At 41.9% G+C, this 18004-nt stretch overlaps 1 protein-coding gene across 3 annotated transcripts in view; it reads left to right on the forward strand.

The window, feature by feature from the left end:
* The first annotated feature begins 1465 nt into the window (after positions 1–1465).
* Positions 1466–18004, forward strand: part of KIF2A (kinesin family member 2A) — a 42444-nt gene continuing 25905 nt past the window's right edge. For 2 of the 3 annotated variants that reach the window (XM_080372839.1, XM_080372837.1), the window contains exons 1-8: positions 1466–1652; positions 9793–9887; positions 11165–11266; positions 11690–11744; positions 13742–13873; positions 14431–14531; positions 16846–16941; positions 17688–17742. In XM_080372839.1, the coding sequence (XP_080228965.1) occupies positions 1589–1652; positions 9793–9887; positions 11165–11266; positions 11690–11744; positions 13742–13873; positions 14431–14531; positions 16846–16941; positions 17688–17742 (700 nt within the window). In that variant the 5' untranslated portion in view covers positions 1466–1588. The remainder of the gene's footprint in view (positions 1653–9792; positions 9888–11164; positions 11267–11689; positions 11745–13741; positions 13874–14430; positions 14532–16845; positions 16942–17687; positions 17743–18004) is intronic. The other variant, XM_080372838.1, reaches the window with a different exon arrangement.

An 18004-nucleotide genomic window follows, 5' to 3' on the forward strand; every position in this document is an offset into this window, starting at 1 on the left:
TTGGAGGTTTGCAGGGATGGGGCATCTGTTACCTCTCTGGGCAACCTGTTCCTCCAGTATTTCACCACTCTTCTCACAGAACATTTCTTCTTTATATCCAATCTAAACCTACACTTCTGCCTGCAACCATTGCCCCTTGTCCTTTCACTACAGGCCCTGATAAAAAGTCCCTCTCCATCCCTCCTATAAGCCCCCTTGACATATTGAAAGGCTGCAATAAGGTCTCCCTGGAGCCTTCTCTTCTCCAGCCTGAACAACCCCAGCTCTCTCAGCCTGTCCTCGTGGGAGAGGTGTTCCATCCCCCTGATCACTTTCATGGCCCTTAGAGGTGAGGAGATGTGAGGCAGGGAGGGTGACAGCTGGCTGGGAAGGCACAGCTCTCAGGAAGGGGGGTGCAGTGTCAGCTGTCATTACATATTACCTGTTCATATGTGGATTGAGGGATTATTTTTAATAGACTGGCTTTGCTGGGCATGAAGACATTTAACATTGGCCTTGAGAAGGTACATCTCGCAGCCTCATAGTTAACTCTTTTCTCACCAGACAGAACGTTCTCAAATCTGCTGCAGCAAGATCATTTCTTTTGTTAAAAGCCCATTTGATCAGCAAATCACCCTTAGTTACTTATTACAGTGTGTTTTGCTTTTTACTTAAAGCTGTGTGAGGCTCAGGGCAGCCATGAGGCAAGTATGGATGGGTGCTGTTGACAGCGCGGCAGGTTGGGGAACATGAACGACGCTTCTAAGCTGCCCTACTTGGCACAGGGGAGCCCTGCGAGCAAGCAGGAGATAGCTGAAGTTACTACATTACAACTTCAGAGCAGCTCAGTCACCACATGGTGCCAAATATGCGCGCGTTCCCAAGCCGGGGACAGGTCCAAGAGGCTGAGGCTGGCACAGGCGGCCCGCGTCTGTGACAAGCGTCTCGCGTCCCGGGCCCAGCCGAGCGTGGAGAGGCGGCAGCGCGACCCGCAGCCTGGCTTCCCGCGGGCCGCCCTCCTCAGGGCAGCGGGGGCACCCATCTTGCGCCAGCCCCGCCGAGGTGCCGCGCTGGGCGGTGGCGAGGGAGGAGCCAAGGCGCCACGGCGCAGCGGGGGGGCGAGGCCGAGGTGGGGCGCCCCAAGACCGCCGGGAGGGGACGCCGGGCGCCCCATGACGGCAGGCGCGGCTTGGGGGGCCCCGGCAGGGCCGCGCGCCCCCTTCCACCGAGGCAGCAGGAGGAGGAGGAGGAGGGGGGGGGGGGAGGAGGGGGAAGAGGGGACAGCGAGCGGCTACCGAAGGCCGCGGCGGCAGCACCTCTACCCCCGACTCCGCTGTCAGTGGGTCCTTCACGTGACGCCACACCGCGCAAGCGCAGAAGCGCCCAGCACCTTTTATATTCGGCCGGCGCCGTCTCTCTCTCTCACCTTTTCCCCGTTTTCCCCGTCAAAGAGCTGCCTCCCTCCTTCCCTCCCTCCCTCCCTCCCTCCCTCCCTCCCTCCCTCAACAGAACCGCCGCGGTCGGGGCTACCACAGCGGTACGCGCTTTTCTCGTCCCCGGTGCATCCGGCCTGCAGTGCTTCTGATTTCCTCGACTGCCTCATAAAGCGATGGCAGCGGCCGACTTCGGCAAGATCCGGATAGGCGTCAACGTGGAGATCAAGCGCAGCGATGGTTAGTATGGCGGCGGTAGGGGCCGGCTCGGCCTGTCGTCTTCGGGCCCTGGCCGGGCGCCGCTGCCGCCCCGGTGCGCGGCCTGCGGGGGGCGGGGAGGGGCTGCGCGCGGGGCCCATTGTGTACGCGGGGCCGGGGAGTGGCCGGGCCTGGCGCGCGCTGCCGTTGTCAGGGGAGCGCTGGCGCTTGGCGGCGCAGGGCGGTTGCGCGGGGCGAGCGGCGGCCGCCGCCGCGGGGGACAGAGGGGCTGCGGTAGCGCGGCGGGGTGGGGGGGGTGCGGCGCCGGCGGCAAGGCGGGGGGCTGAGGTGGGGCGGGAGGCCGGGAGGGTGCAGCGGGGATGGGGGGGCGGCGGCAAGGCGGGGGCTGAGGTGGGGCGGGAGGCCGGGAGGGTGCAGCGGGGATGGGGGGGCGGGGCTCGTGGCCGGGGGGTAGCGGGGGAGGTGGGCGGCGAGACGTGCGGGCGGCGTGGCCGTGGATGGGCATCATGAGGGGATCCGGGGGGGAGAGGGGCGTGGGTGGGGAGGGGAGCCCGAGGAGCCCTTGGCCGAGAGATGGGAAGGCCTTGCCCGGAGGATTGGGTGATGGAAGGAGTAAAGGCCTACAGTGTAAAGCAAAACTTGTTTGCTCTGGTGTACAAGCTGGGCTCTGAATAAACGGCACGGCAGCGTGCCCGGACAGAAGTGTCTTTGAACATGTCTTCCATCACTTGATAGAAAGCTTGATGTTATTGTATCAGATGCTCTTTATGATTAAAATGTAACAAGAATGTTTGCTGATAATGCCCATGAGTTATTTCTGTGGGCGATCCAGTGTTTCTCATTTCGGTAAGTATCTTCTGGCGGGAGGATGCATGGTGCTGTCTAGAAATATACATGAATAAAGGAGGCATGTGTGACAGGTTTAGGGTGCTAGCTTTTCGGATTTGTCTGGTAGGAGAGAACTGATATGAGAAGTTCACTGAATTAATGGCAGGTCAGTCATGACCTCAGGTCTTTAATTTGAGTGGGAATATGTCATCTGTTCTTGGCCTTGGTGAGGTCTGTGAAGCCTGCTAAACCAGGGTGGGGTTCTGCTGGGATTTTCTGGAAAGTCTTCGTATTTTCTCTTTCCAGGGTTCCGGAGCTTGCTAAAGAATAAGCAGATCTTTCTAAGGGAAGAAAGATCTGGAGGTCAAAGGCATTGAAGTTAGGATGGTTTTGTCAGGAGGCAGGAAACAAGCAGCCAACAAGCTTCATGCAGCTTGTCTTTCATGTATCCTATACTGCAGTTCAGTCCTGCAATCAAATAATGGTCAGTGTTGGCCGGAGGCTATATTATACCTAGCCTCTCAGTTGGTGCTTAATAACTTCTGTGTCACCTGAAGTAACATAAAGGTGAAATGTATTCAGTTTATTGAACTAGGGGACTTAATGTTGCTGTGTATTAGATGTAGACAGGTGCTTCCTTTGAAGTATCTTTTTCTGTGACCAAGGTAATGTGCAAAATTTACCCACTCTTAAAAATGGTAGGATGACTGGCATGGTACATCTGAGATAACTTGCTGCTAAATACCTGTATGTCAGTGCATCTGTTGGCCATCATGATGTGACACTTATTTATGAATCGAGCCACTCCAGAAACAAGCCCCCTATCTTGCTCTGACACTGATGCCTCCAGAGGCAATATGTAGCTGTAGCTTCTGAATGCTATGGTGGTGAGATGCTCTTGACAACCTTTTTTGAAGCCTGTGGGATGACTGCCATTGATTTCACTGTCACTGTAGCTTCTGAAAGCAAATAAAGGGAAGATGTTTTAGGAGGAGCTCACTAATGTAAAATAATGCCCTTTGAAATACGCTTAAAAGAATACTAGCTCCCCACTCCCAAAAGAAACTGGACCTGCCTTGAAGGGAAGTAAAAATCCAGTATTCCCCTAACTGGGGAAACCACAGAAGACTTGTTTTGAATGTAAAGGGAAATTTTAGAGATTGATTTGCAAAATGAAAGGTCAGCAGAAAAAAAAATGAATCACAATGTGAAGAGATTGCAGATTGAACAACCATTAGAGAAGCAAAACCCATGACAACAGTGCTGTCTGTGTTGTTCTGCCCCACCTCGCCCCCCCCCCATCTCATTTGTTAGTGGCCTGCCAGTAAGATCTGTGAACTTTGTTTTTCTAAAGCACTGTCTGTGATTGTTTTTTACACAGAAATTGGATACATATATTAGATGTGTGGGGTTTTTTTCCTGAAATTGTTACCTTTCTAGATGGGGGAAGAGTAGATTAAGTTGGATTTTAGTTCAAACCTGAAATATACAGGCAGACATGGGAAACTTGATTTGGGTAATAACTTGAAGGACTTGGGTATTGCCGTGGTAATTTAGAGGATAAAACAAAATGAGTTGGTAGCTAGGGACCATTCACAAAAATAAAAAAATATTAAAACCCCATATAATTTTAACTAAATATGTATTTTATTAAGAGCTTTCTTTAGAAATGTATCAGGTGCTGTGCATGTTTAGTGACCCATTTGGCAGTGTGATAACACTATAAGGTAACAGGTAAGACAATAAGAGAAGCTGGCAAAACCAGAACAAATCTATATGATTAAGTAAAACAAAAATAACATGTACCCGTGGTAGATACAAAAGAGAACAAAAGGCTGCTTGTTTGTGGATAAATTACACTTTGGAACAAAAGAAAATTAAATATGTTTAGTATTGTGGAGAAAGAAACATCTGCTCGTTTTTCTTTGGGAGATCAGCAGCAGGGCTGTCTGTGTAGTGCAGGCAGGACCATGACAAGCCCTGATTGCCTGAATAGGGATGTCATCACAATTGACATCACTGGAGATACTGAGCCTGGAATTCTCTTTTTCCATGGGATTTTTCCCCTTAAGTTTGGTGTAGGCATTGTTTGGTGAGGAGAGGATTATTTTTCACCTTCCTGGGCTCTGTGAAGAGTGGGAAGACCCGTCCACCAGACTTGCCAGGTCTGGACCCCATAGCACAGGAGGCAGTTTTCTGGACCGTACTAATTTTGGCAAATGCTGCTTCTGAATTTGCAGCCTCATGTTTCTCCTAAATGTTTCTTTTGTATATGTAACTAGGGCGTTATTTTTGAAAGAAAGTGAAGTTTTGCAGTTTTAATTTTTGAAGACCAAGTGGCAGAGGGTGAAGGTCAATCCTATCCAGATGTCTCTACATGAGATAATGTTCATGCTAGTTCCTCATAAACATGATTAGGAAAATTATGGCTATTTCACAAATGGCTGTTACAGTCTTTGAAGGGATGGGTAGCTTCTGTTGCAGTGGTCATCCACAGCAAGCCTCTGTAGCAGATGTTAAGTTGTAGTGTATTTTTGCACTATGAAACATCTACTGTTGAGGCATACAGAAAAGCTAAAGTGCTCAGCTGACAGACCACTGCCTGAACTAATATAACAGATGTGGGCTTCTAAAGAAGTGGTAAGTTCAGAGAATGTAACACAAGCAGTAAGTTTCCTATACTGAATGTCAGGCCCATTAACATTGCAGTAGCCTAGCCCTGCTAAAAATAATTGCCTGGGTTTGGGCCGACAAGGCTTAAACAACTGTGTGATGGTCATAGCATGATGCTGCCGGGCAGAGTCCCGCTACACTGGTTTTGGGGGAGGAATGAGAAGGTCATAGTGGAAGTTGTGAGCCTTTCTTCTCCATAACCTGATCAGAGCCTGTGCTTAAATTTTTCATTATTATGGCTCAAAAGATACTTCACAGAACTGTTGCATGAGATGTGTGGGCACAGTGGCTTTTAGGGCCAGTGCACTTCAATCATGTCAAAGGGTGGGGAAGGCTGAGGTTGTCTTCTAGCCTTATTTCTTGAGTCACCTGGGAGAGCGCCAAGGGGTTTGAGTCACATGTCAGCCAGTGCTGTAGCCCAGACTGTAATTTAGAAAACAACCACCCATATTTAACATTGCTAACTTAGGTTTCTGAAAAGTATTAGGAAGGTGAAAAGGCCATGGCTTTAGTACTGTCATATATCACTGCTTCAGAATTGCGGTGGTTTAGAGAAGTTTTGCTGATAGAAAAAGTTTGGTTTGCTTAGAGGTATGGACCCAAATACAACTTGGTATATGTGATCAACCTAGGTTGAGAGTTAGTTAAAATGTTTGATTTAGCCTTGATTATTTGCTTTTGCTGCTGCCGCTTGAAGCTTTTTCTGCACCCATAGCTACCCTAAAGGACTCTTGCAATAGAGGGGATTTATTTGATATTTCTGCAGATGTTTATAGTTGCTTTCTTCTGTTTGACAAATGTTCATCAGATGACTAGGAAGCCGGAATGGAGAAATTTATGTTCTTGTATTGATTAGGATGAGAACATTATATGTGTGTTTAAGGTAATTGTAAAGTGTTGGCTTAACATACATTCCTGTTGAATTACTGTATTTGGAGCAATATTTTCTGCATGCTCTAGTCAGTAGAGATAAGCCAGATGCCACACACTGTGTGACAGAACATATTTATACAAATAATAACCTTCTGAAATAACTTCTACATTACTTTTGAGCTCTACAGCAATGGAACAACTTCTCAGAAAAAGTTTTGCCTCTGATGTGAATTCTAATCATGTGAGGAGAGGCGCTAGAAATTAAAGACATGCTGAGTGAAGAGTCAGTGTATGAGCACTATGAGTCTACTTTTGTTTTCGAGATGTGTGTGAAAATAGTCTTTCTTGAATCACTTGTTCATTTTTCAGTTTGCCATAATGCACATTTGTGTTTACGTATACATATTTGCATTTCGCATTTTGATACCAGCCTTAGAAAATGCACCACAAATCAAGGATGTTGCCTTCAGCCACTCTACAGATTGATTTGGCTCTTATGCTTTAGGATTTGCAGCTTGGTCTTGCTTTATATGCTAGACGAGGTTTATGCCAGCCTAATTGGTTGCTGGCATTCCTGAATTTCCCAGCTGCTGTATTCAGCTGTGTACTAGAAAACTATAATGGAATACTGTTTGCAGAGAGCAAGAGGCAATTGTAAAGATGTAAATGTGCTTTCTGGCTCTTGAATAACATGTAAAAGTTTTAGTAACAAAGAAATTTTACAAACAAGTTGTATGGGTACATTGCCAGTTTAAACATTATAGTACACATTTTCTATCTAAGTTGAGCATATTTGGAAGGTGGGCATAACACTTATTTTTGTTAGTAGTGTTTTTTTTTTTTTTTTAATTCAGTCCTGACTTTCTTGGCCAGGAAACAGATGAAATCTGGCACAGAGATGGAAGGTCTATTGTGATTCTTTTGTTACAGCATGCTGGCTTACTGTGTTTGTGAGAGTGTTCAGTGTTTTCTATTGATCCATCAGCCTGCTTTGATCTTCTTGGACTTGTTATAGCAAAGGTTAAACCTTTTTAAATTATTATTTGTACTCTGTCAAAAGTAATAGAGAAGCAGGTAAGAGGACTTACGTGATGGCTCTGTGACTAATACAGTGTCACAAGTTTCAGCTGTGAATAGTGCTTTTCTTCAAAATTTATAAAATGCAGTAACATACAAAGTATTATCATAATATTGTTCAGAATGTTTTGCTTAAGTTAGACTTTTTCATACATAATTATTCTCTTGATCCTGCAGATAGCTGGGCCAAGCCTTAAAAGAATAGCAGAAGATTATACCAACGTAAGCTTGAGGAGTCTTCAGTTCCCACAGTTTTTGTGTCTTTGTGGTTCCAGCATGCTGTTTGTGGAAGTGGTGGGAGCGGCACTCTGCAGAAAGGACAGTGGCTTCTGTTGCTATTTTGCTGATGGACCAGATAGCTAATTGAAACAGTTCTACAACAGGGTGTTCTTGCACGAAATTAAGTCCCTAGAGGCTATTAAAAGTGGAAAAAACAATGGAGAGGTGTACTTAGGATCTTGCACAAAGAAAACTTGGACAAAAATGCTTGTCCAAGGATATATGGTGCAAGAGCATTGTGCTTGGTGAGTCTGCTTCAGCCCTGCAACCAGCAGAATTCAGCAGGGTCCTGAGGGCAGGATGCATGCCTGGACAATGTCCTTTGGGGTGAGGGGAAAGGGAGAAGCATCCATGCAGGGAAGGGAGGGCACAGGTGTGGTCCCTGCCTGCTCATCTCCTGGCAGCACCTGGGTGGCAAATACAGCTGGGGCGCCTGTGAAAATTGTGCTCAGGAAGCATAAATGGAAGAGTTTGTTCAGACAAAACATGGGTGAGGGAAATAAAAGGCAGCAAATGCTAGAAGAAGGAAGCAAAGTGAAGCAAAGGGGGAGGATTAACCTTCTTTAGTGATGGGGTGAATCTTACGCTTTGAGCAAGGACAAGTGTAGAGGTTGTAAAATGTATATGTAATGTATGTTGCTGGGGAGGTGAACGCTGCAGATATGAAAGTAGTGGTGCCCAGGGCTGCTGCCTGCCTTGCGAGTCTCTAGAGTGCTAGGCTTTTCCAGTTAACTAATTCAGTTAGTCTCTTCCCCTGCATGTTATGTTAGAGTACATAGATTTGCCGTTACTGTTCATGACTTCCCCATAGTCTGTCATCTTGCTTTATTTTAACTAGATGTGAATGTTGAGCAGCCTTTTCAATAAAATAAATATTAACAGTATACATTTGTTACTTGTGCTGTTAGGTGAGGTAATCCAGGATACCGGTCAAGGTTTTTTTCCTTTCTGTCCCTCAGCAGGTCCTAAGAGGCTTAGACTGTATAAAAACATGAACTTTGGAAATTATGATTGAAATGGCTAAAACAGAAGTTTGAAACAATCAGTGGAGGAGAAAACTGGAATGGATTTATGGAGGCTGTGAGCTTTACAGAAGAAGACAGGTGCAGGGTGGGGGAGACAGCCCAGGACAGATGTGTAAGGAACCTTGCTGTGGCTTGCCCCTAGCAAGCACTGCGCAGCGGCGACATATACACAGCCTGCTCCAGGACAGTCGCTTGTGCTTTGGGAGCTGCACATGGCTCCTGGGCACCTGGCAGGTGGGTCAGGGCAGGTGGAGTGAGAGGTGGCTTGTCCATGCTATAGCTTGTTAAAGGAGGGTGTTGCAGGAGCAGTTCCATTGGGCTGCTGTTCTTTAGAAACCCCTGTTCTTGGTACTCAGGGCACAGCACAGATATGAAATCAATGTGACACCTGGGTCTTTGATCCTTTTGTGTCAGTGCATGGCTGTTGTGCTCTTCCAAGTGCTCCTTGCTCGTGTGCATAGGAAATAGGACATAAAAAAGTTGTGGTACTCTACATACTTAAGAAGAAAAATCCATATTCATACTGAAAGTTTACTTGTTTTATTGTACCTGGTGGGATGGGGAGAAGTATCAGAAAAAAGGTAAAACCTGTGGGTTGAGATAAGAGTTTAATAACTTGAAATAAAGTAAAATACGATAATAATAAATAACAATGGTGGGAGTAGTAGTAATAATGAAAAGGGAGGTAACAAAAAGAGAGAGGAGTAAAACCCAACTGGAACATTATTCTCATATGAAATCCAAAACCACAGCACTGTACCAGCTACTAAGAAGAAAAGTAACTATTGCAGCTGAAACCAGGACATTGACTTTGAGTCTTTCAGTGGAGAAATCAAACCAGTGGCACCTTATCTCCAGTTCAGCAGTCTGTGTAAGCAGCTGGTTTTGAAATGATGATTTGTATTAGTGTTGCAGGCAGTTTAATTTTAGTTGAATTACTGACTGATTGGATGCCCATAAGAAACAGATATCAGAATACAGTTTCAGCAGGCTTTACTCCCATGTTGGGACACGTGATGTTGTATCAGCCTAGAAGGGGCACAGACGAGCCTTTGTGGAGCACATCTCAGGAGATTTTAGTGCCTGTGGGAGGCTCATGGTGTTGAGTTTTCTTCTCTCAAGAAAAGACAGTCTGAGTGGTGTGGCTTTCATGTGGTGTTTTTGGTTAAATTACCACCCAGTTTTCTGTTCATTGAGCTTTTCACTTGTATGCTGATTGTCCCTTAGAGCCATCACTGGTGAATCAGGTCTTCACACTGTGTGGCCAGGAATCACGTTCTATTTATCACCTTATTTTTGATCCTCTTCTTCCTGCCTTTCTCTGCACCTCTCAGTCGGGGGATGAAAATAACTTCTGGAAAATTCTTCCACCAGTTAATAAATGATCATTTGTGTTTGCTTTCTAGGCCGAATTCACCAAGCCATGGTAACATCTCTAAATGAAGATAGTGAAAGCGTAACTGTTGAATGGATTGAAAATGGAGATACTAAAGGGAAAGAGGTAAACTTAATTATTTTACAACTTTTCTCTTTTAAGCGATGTGTAATATACATGAATATTAGTTTGGAGTTTGGACTAGAGACAAAAACAAGATACAGGCCTTAATTTACTTGATTGTTTGGTTAAAGTCTGTTTTGTCTTGCATCTATTGGGCAAATGCTTGTTTCTGTTGTAATAAATTAGACTTCCTGATCTCTGTGTCATAGCTTTTAAATAGTTTTTTAATCTACTGATTTTGAAGCAGATGACAAAGGCTCACCTTGTTATGCCCTTTTTACAAGTAGAAAAATAAAATTTTTGAGGGGGAGAATGACTTGCAGTTCAGACGGGAAACTAGTGAGAAAGCTAGATTAGAAATCTTTTTGTGTTTATATTATTGAGGACTTGAACTGCTAGTTTGTTTGCTTATTTATTTTTGGCAATTTTCTAGCCTTGCTTTTTCTGAGAAACCGTGTCTTCGTAACACTTTGCTATCCTCTCTTCCTTTAAATTTTGGACCATGTTAGCCAGTTTCAGCTGAGATTTTGAGAAGCGTCTCAAATATTTCACTGGTTTTTGTGAAAACACAAGTAAAAGAAAAGTTGTGAGAAAGTCCTGGTGATCTCATCAGCTGAGCTCATCCCTCTGGATACGAAGAATCCATACAGTAGTGCGGTCTTTGAAAGGTCCAGCCAGAGGAAATGATAGTCTGTGGACACCAAAGCTATTTAAGTTTTTTAGGAAACCAGGTTTCAATAGATCTGAAGCCAGTTATTTTTAAGATCCTGTTCCTCTGCCCTTAAATCTTAACAGGATTTTGAATAAGGATCACTTAAAAGAAAAAAAAAAAGCGTGATAAATGTAACATGGTTTCAACTATGCTTTTATTTTTTGGGTGGTTGTAATTCCTCTGTTTCTTTTGCACTGTAAAGGAAATTTCAAATAATTGAGATTGCTTTCTTTTTATGTTACAGTATGTCATATTTAGAAGTAGCTAGTATTACTGTGGTAATTTGCTGCTGTTTTCATTTAATTACTTTAAAAAATTACAAATATTTATTGGTCATTTTTTAATTAATCCCTTTTTTGAAGGGTGTATTTGCAACTAATACAAAGACCAAAGCTTGCATTGGTTCTATTGTATATAAAACAAGATTATTCAGGTTTTAGAATTAACAAATGATGGTGTAAAAACACTAAATGTATTTACTGTTTAGTCCCAAACATAACAAGAGACATGGACTGGGTGAATATTGTTTTAGGAATCAAACAAATGTGTTTTATACTCTTTTATACAGATCGAGTTGGATAGTATATTTTCACTTAACCCAGGTCTTGCACCTGATGAAGATCTTGAATCACTTCCAGCTAATCCATCAATCAGAGTAGCCAGAATGAAGGTTGGTAATTTCTATACAACATGTTCATGTTAAACTTACAGTACTCGTATACATGTAGTTATGCCTCAATTTTTAACTTTTGTGTCTGTGGAGCTTTCAATAACTCTGTTCCTTTCTTTTTCCTCTGGTTAATAGGAGTTCCAAAATTTTTTCTAAGAACAGGTTTGGCAGAGAGGGTGTCGGGAACTAATATTTATATAACTAATTGTATGTCAAGGAAAAATATAGAAAAGGTTTTGGAGGTTTTGAAACAGTACGTGTAGTTCAAGCAGTCTTCACCCTGGGCTCTTCAGCGGGGGATTTAGCAGCCATCAACTCTGTACTGCTGATGTTATTTGCATTCACTGGAAAGCAGTGGGTGGGGGTGCAGGTTGTGTTTTCAGTAATATGGTGATTAAATAACAGAGATTGCTTTCTCTGTAGATTCGACGAACTTTAGGAGTTGCTAAGATTGAGAACACTGCCAGAGACAACAAAGGTAAATGTTACCTATTTCCATTTCAAAGAAGTAAAAAATGTGGAAACTTTTTAACTTCCTGCTCATCTAACGTTCCTTAGTAATTCTGCATGTCTCATTTGATATGTATGTGTGTGACATGTAAAAGACACGGTACATCTTTCCTAGAGTAACTCCTATGTATATTTAGGAATTCATACTGTATGAACAGTATTTGTATGCAAGTTTAAGCAGTATAGCGTTAGGAAGGTTAAGCTGAATGAACTGAAGGTGCTGTGCTACGTTAAATCATGTGTGGACTCTTCCAAGTTAAAGCATCCTTAATTTGCTTCAGCTTAATTGAGTGTTCAATATACACTAAGTAGTGTACTTAAATATTGAAAACATGAGCATTTTTAATTTAGTTTTGTGATAGCCTTTGTGTAAACATTCATTCAAAGAGTACTTAAGCCCTACAGGTTATTTCTCACTCTACAATTAACAGCATTTTTTGTAGATTTTTTGCTGAAATACCAGGGGAACATAGGTGAAAAGTATGTATGGGATGAATACAGATGTAATGTGTTTATAACATGAGAAGGAATAGTTACTGCTTATTGCTTTAATTTGCTTTCCTGCTTTAGGCTTAACTGACTTGTACTGATGATAGTGATGGTTATTCTTCCAAACATTAATCTACTGTCATTAGTTCTGGATAGGTTCCGGTCCATCTGTTGAAACTTGAAAAACAAGTGGGCTTGCATATCTTTGCAAGTGTTCAGAGTTTTTTGGTGCATGATTGAGACCACTTGCGCCCTTCTGCCATTTGGCTCTGGGGATGTTAAACAAATCAAAAATCTTATGAGGAGGGGATAATTTTTTCAAACTAATGATTTAAATTTGGGACACCTCACTGATGGGCTTTCATCACATCCATACATGATGTCATTTGTAGTAAATGGTCTGTTGGGTATGGAATAACCCTGTAACTTTTATTTTAGTATGTCCTATGCTTCTTACTATTGAGATTTGACCCAAGTATTTGTTCTTTGTTGGCTTTGTGATTAAGCTTTTCTCAGCACACTTGTCTTGTGTAGTCAATTTGTGCTCTAAACTAGATCTCCTACCATATTTGGAAGGATTTGGGCATTTATCTTGGCTGTCCCATTGAATACCTGTTTCCATAGTTGTCTTCATGTTGTAGAGTGAGCTGGCCTTTGTTTGGAGTGTCATCTCTGGCTGCTAATCAAAACTGATACCTTCACTTCTGTTGCTGTTCTGGCAGACTCTTAGGAGTGTGTGTAGAAAATGGGTCAACTGAAGCAGAGGTGCTTGAAGCAGCTCTTTGAGAAACAATTTAAAGCATTCAGCTCTGCCAAAGAGGCTTGCATGCTCACCACTCCCACTGTTTTCACTGGGAACAGACATTACTACATCTTCAGAAATTGGCATCCTTAGCACAAGTAGAATCGATGCATACGTTTAGACATATTGATTTTATCTGTATCCCAGTATAGTGTCAAAGAAGTTTGTTACTTCCGCTCACAGGTAGAGCTGCACTTTGCTGCCTTTCATTTCTATGCCTTTGCTCCTTCAGAGATCGTTGGCTCAATGGGGTGGTACCATTTTGTAACATCTAGAGAACGTGGAACAGAGTGAGGCTTCTTTTGTCACTCGGTTTTTGGGTATAATCACAATATAAGTAAAATTTCAGCACTTTAAGCTTCAGGACTACTTATCTCCCAGTACACCCTTCATTCTGTGCACATAATGAATTGTATTAATTCTGCAGTAGAGTGTTTGAAAATATGCATGTGCAGTGTTAGTACTCAATTATGTTGTGTTGGTGTATGAAAAAGGCTGCATACCAAATGTCTTTATTAATAGATGTTCTACATGGATGGCTCCCCCTCACCCCTAATAAATTGTTGTGTCTGGAAAGGGGCCTTGTTTTATGTCCTCATAACTAAGTGGTTCAGAATTGAGTAGAAATGTTAACTCTTCTATGTCCAGATGAGCTTTGTTCTTTTCCTTTGCAGTGGTTGGTTCTGTACGTGCACGACCTAGTCAGCTTCCTGAGCAGCCTTCCTCCTCTCAACAGAATGGTGGTTTGCCTGGTTTACCAGATTTATCTCCAATTCAAGCTACAAAAAAGGAATTTGGACCCCTTTGTATGTAAACCACATATCAAGGATTCATTCATTCTGGGCATTACATGTACATTCTCTTGGATTATGTTGTTGTCCATAAATGACAGAGGGTCTGTCTACATGTGCAGTTGTCTGTGGGCTCCTCAAGGAGCTTTTTCAGAGAGCTGTCACTAAACAGGTGTTCACTTTTGTCACAGTTGTGCTAGTATTTGGAATTTAGTTTTCCTTGATCTTTTTTAAACTACGGCAGTGCTGTTTTCTTTTTTTAATTTGCCTAGGCTTTCATTTAATTCGAACCAAGAGATCACATGTATCTCTCCAAATATTTTTTTGAGGGTCATTGTACTTATATTTTTTTGGTCATGTAATTATTGTCCCATTCCCATGATTTTTTTTCTAAATGATTTATTTTATGAATTTTAGAAATTAAATTACCATAACTATTCAGTACTATACTGATCTGCTTGAGTTGACTTAAATGCATTCTAATTATTGACAATATATAATTGAAATGTTACATTGTAAATACTAAATACATGCAACACAAAATACTCTAAAATTATCTCATTTTCTTTAAGCACGCAGAAAATCAAATTGTGTAAAAGAGGTTGAAAAGCTGCAAGAGAAACGTGAAAAAAGAAGGTTACAGCAGCAGGAACTCAGAGAAAAAAAAGCTCAGGTTAGTATTTTTAGTTAGAATGGAAAACGTATGTCAGCAAGAGAAATTTGCAAAATCATTGTACTTTTTTCAGTCCTTAGTAATTTTTATGAAATTCAGTAATCTTGAAATTAAATGTTTTCATTTTTTGTATACAAGTTTGAATAATTTTGGTGCTTGGTTGCATTGCTGTCATAGCTATTACTTTAGACAGTTTTCCCCCTCTTTTTTCCTTTCAACAGAAATAATTGCTTACAATGGCTTGTCTTGCCACGTGGTCTTTAAAGGTTGAGTGCTGATGAGAGCCATTTCTTAGGGAAAATATATTGTTGAAGATAATCAGACCTTTGGCTTTTAGATAGCTCTGTTATTCTACAAGAAGTATTACAACATTATGATAAATTGTTCTTTATGATCTTTGATGCTTTATAGATCAATTTGAACAGTGATTTTTAACTTTTTTTCTTTAACCCAGTATACGCATTTATAATTTAGCTTTGCATCATGCAAGGAGCTTGGCAGCAAGTTGTTAGAAACTTGTATAAAAGAAACGAAGTTGATAATCCTGTGAGAAAAAGTCTCTTCATATTAAATTAATTCCTGTCACAGTGGTGTGAAAGGTTTGGCAAAACTAGTAGTGTAATCTTGTTGGTGGCCTTGTGTGTGTTAGTGTCTGAACAGATAGTACCAGCTCGCTACTGACATGAGAAGTACCACCACCGTGTCAATAATTCAGGCAATCTACTTCATGGTTTGTTGATGTTTTGAAGCTGACCTAAAATCACCTGTGAATTCATACTCTCTAATCTCCATCCATTTACTCAAATGCAAAACATTACTGTGTCTTTATGTGTGAGGAGCAAACATTTTTTTTCGACTTTATCTATTAAAATACTTTGATGTGGTATTACACCTAAAAGGTTCTTTTTCTTGCTTTTGTGAAAACTGTCTTTGGATATGAGTCTTAGCTCCAGGAAGCTCTGTTTTTCTTGGGGATCTGTATGTACCTGTGCTTTGTGTTGCTTTGTGTATTCTGTTGTTGTTGCTGCTGTGAAATGCAGCAATAATTGGCCAAGCACTGTCTTCAGGTGGCCAAGACCTTTAAACATGGTTTGAAGAATAATCAAACACTTTTTCCATAAAAAAAGCAATGCTCCTTCTACATGTTAGAAGGAAATGTTTCAGCAGTGTTTTTTTGTGTGGACTTACTGTCAGCAGTTTTTAGTTCACTGTCATCGGGGTGAACAACATCACAGTACATTCAGCTTCTGATTACCAGGACAGTTTTATCTGTGGTGAGGATTGGCTGTGTCACAGGTGTGGAGTCATGAGCTGGTGCCCTTCCAGCTTGTTAACCCCAGTGCAGTGCTTTCTGAGAGTGCCTATGCTGTTTCCACAACCAGCTGTGATTTAGAGTTTTATATCATTTGAGGGGAGCCATGAAAAACTTAAGGTCTGAGCACCAGAGCTGGCTACATATGGCATCAGCAGCATGTCCTGAAATGGTGTAAAAACTGTCAACTGCAGGGAGAAGTGACAGGAAGGACATTTGGTTTATTCTGCAGAGCACCAGCTCAGCTCACAGTAGGCTCAGGCCTAGCAGGACTTGGAGGGGCTCCACGTATGGCCTCTTAAGGTGTCCATTTGCTCTGATACTGATGGCTCCAGGTTTAGGGGTGCAAGGTCTTCTGACCCTGGATGTAGTGTCCTATGTATCCTTGGGATTGCTTCTGCTTTTTAGGGGGCTCTAGGACTGTTAAATGAGTTTGCAGTGCATTGTAGCAGTTAACTCAGGACCAGTAGTAGGATCAAGCTCCTTTAACTGACTTGAATTCAGGGTTGTGTTTACAGCAGCTGGGGTGCCTGCACTGGTCCCCTGGGGGGTGTGTTGTACCTGCGTAATGGAGTGTTACCCACTCATCTGTTGGACTGCCTTACTTTAATTAGCCTAAGTGTTGACTCTGTATGGTGTCTGGTGCTGTGCAGTTGCTTGGAGGTGTGTCTTTAGTGTGAAGATTCTGGCGAAGGTGGAAGTAATTTTTCTTTCTTGAATAGGCCGTTAATGAGGCCTCAATTTAAAAATTATTTTCTGTTAAATGCCAACCAGAACCATAAAATGGAAAGCATGTAATTGGTTTGCTGTATCATCAGTAAATTAGCTGCAACAGAATGGAAAAAGGCGTTCAACTTGGATTTGAGACACTATTTTTTCTCCAAAATTTCAGAAATATTTCAGTTAATGTATATTTTTCTTTTAGATAAGTACAGAAGATACTGAAATTAGTACATTTTAGGGAAAACAGTGTATTAGAAGTTCTGTTGCTTACTTCCGTAGGAAGTTGATGCTACAAACCCAAATTATGAAATTATGTGTATGATAAGAGATTTCAGGGGAAGTTTGGATTATAGACCACTGACAACTGCAGATCCTGTAAGTAACCCAGCAACATCGAAAATTTTAATCTTTCTGTGGTTTTGCTGTTTTCAGTTTTTTCAATGTATACTTCTGTCTGTAAATACAAAAATAAGTAGTTTAATATATATGAGTATCTATTATAACTTGGGGTTTTTTCAGTAATTTGATTATATTAACATTAGTAGGTGTTGTAAGCCCTAGGTTACTAAATTACTGTTAATTATGTTATGCCATTTAAATATCTTTTTACTTTAAAATAATACCAATGTATACTAAGTAGTCACTCAGACTCTGTATTGTAAATTTTCCTGAGACTCCAGGGGATGTGCACATAAAACCATTAAGCTTCTCTGGAAAACCCTGCTGAGTATAAAGATTAATGTTTGATCTTTGAAGCTGATGAAGACCTTTGGTTTGCAGAGAAGTCAGAGAAGCAGAACCCTTAAATGATGAGGATTATCAGATCTCAGAGATTGTGACAAATTCTCTGTGTTGTATACCCTGTTAGAGCTGGATTTGCTTGCAGTATTCCAATATTTCAGTCTTGTACTCTACACTGTCTGCAGGGAGTTTTGTTAATGTATGGTTCTCAGTGTCAGGTTCTTGGCTATTGTGCAGACACAGGGGGCTTTTTGACTCATGGCCTTGGAAAATTCTCTTTGTTTAAATGATTGGTTAATTAATTCAAGAACAGAAGTAAAATAAAATATTACATAACTGGAATTGGGGTGCAGTTCACTGAAAGACCATTTCCTTTGCAGGTTGATGAACACAGGATATGTGTGTGTGTACGGAAACGACCACTCAATAAAAAAGGTATGTCTGTTGAAGATTTTGCTGATTTTTTTTTTTTCTCTGAAAAGCTATTTTCTGTTAGTAATATTGCTTCTGTTAAAAAGATCTAGATCAAAGGCGAAACAGTTACACTAGACAATACGTGATGGATCCATAGAATTCATAGACTCATCATAACCAGGATAAAGATGGGGAGAAAAGTAGTTTAACTGTCACAATTTGATGGATTGGGAGCTCAGGCACAGAGCGACTGCATTTTTTTTTCCATCTATGGTAATCTAGG

Source organism: Falco punctatus, assembly GCF_963210335.1.
Source record: "Falco punctatus genome assembly, chromosome: Z".
Classification (NCBI taxonomy): domain Eukaryota; kingdom Metazoa; phylum Chordata; class Aves; order Falconiformes; family Falconidae; genus Falco; species Falco punctatus.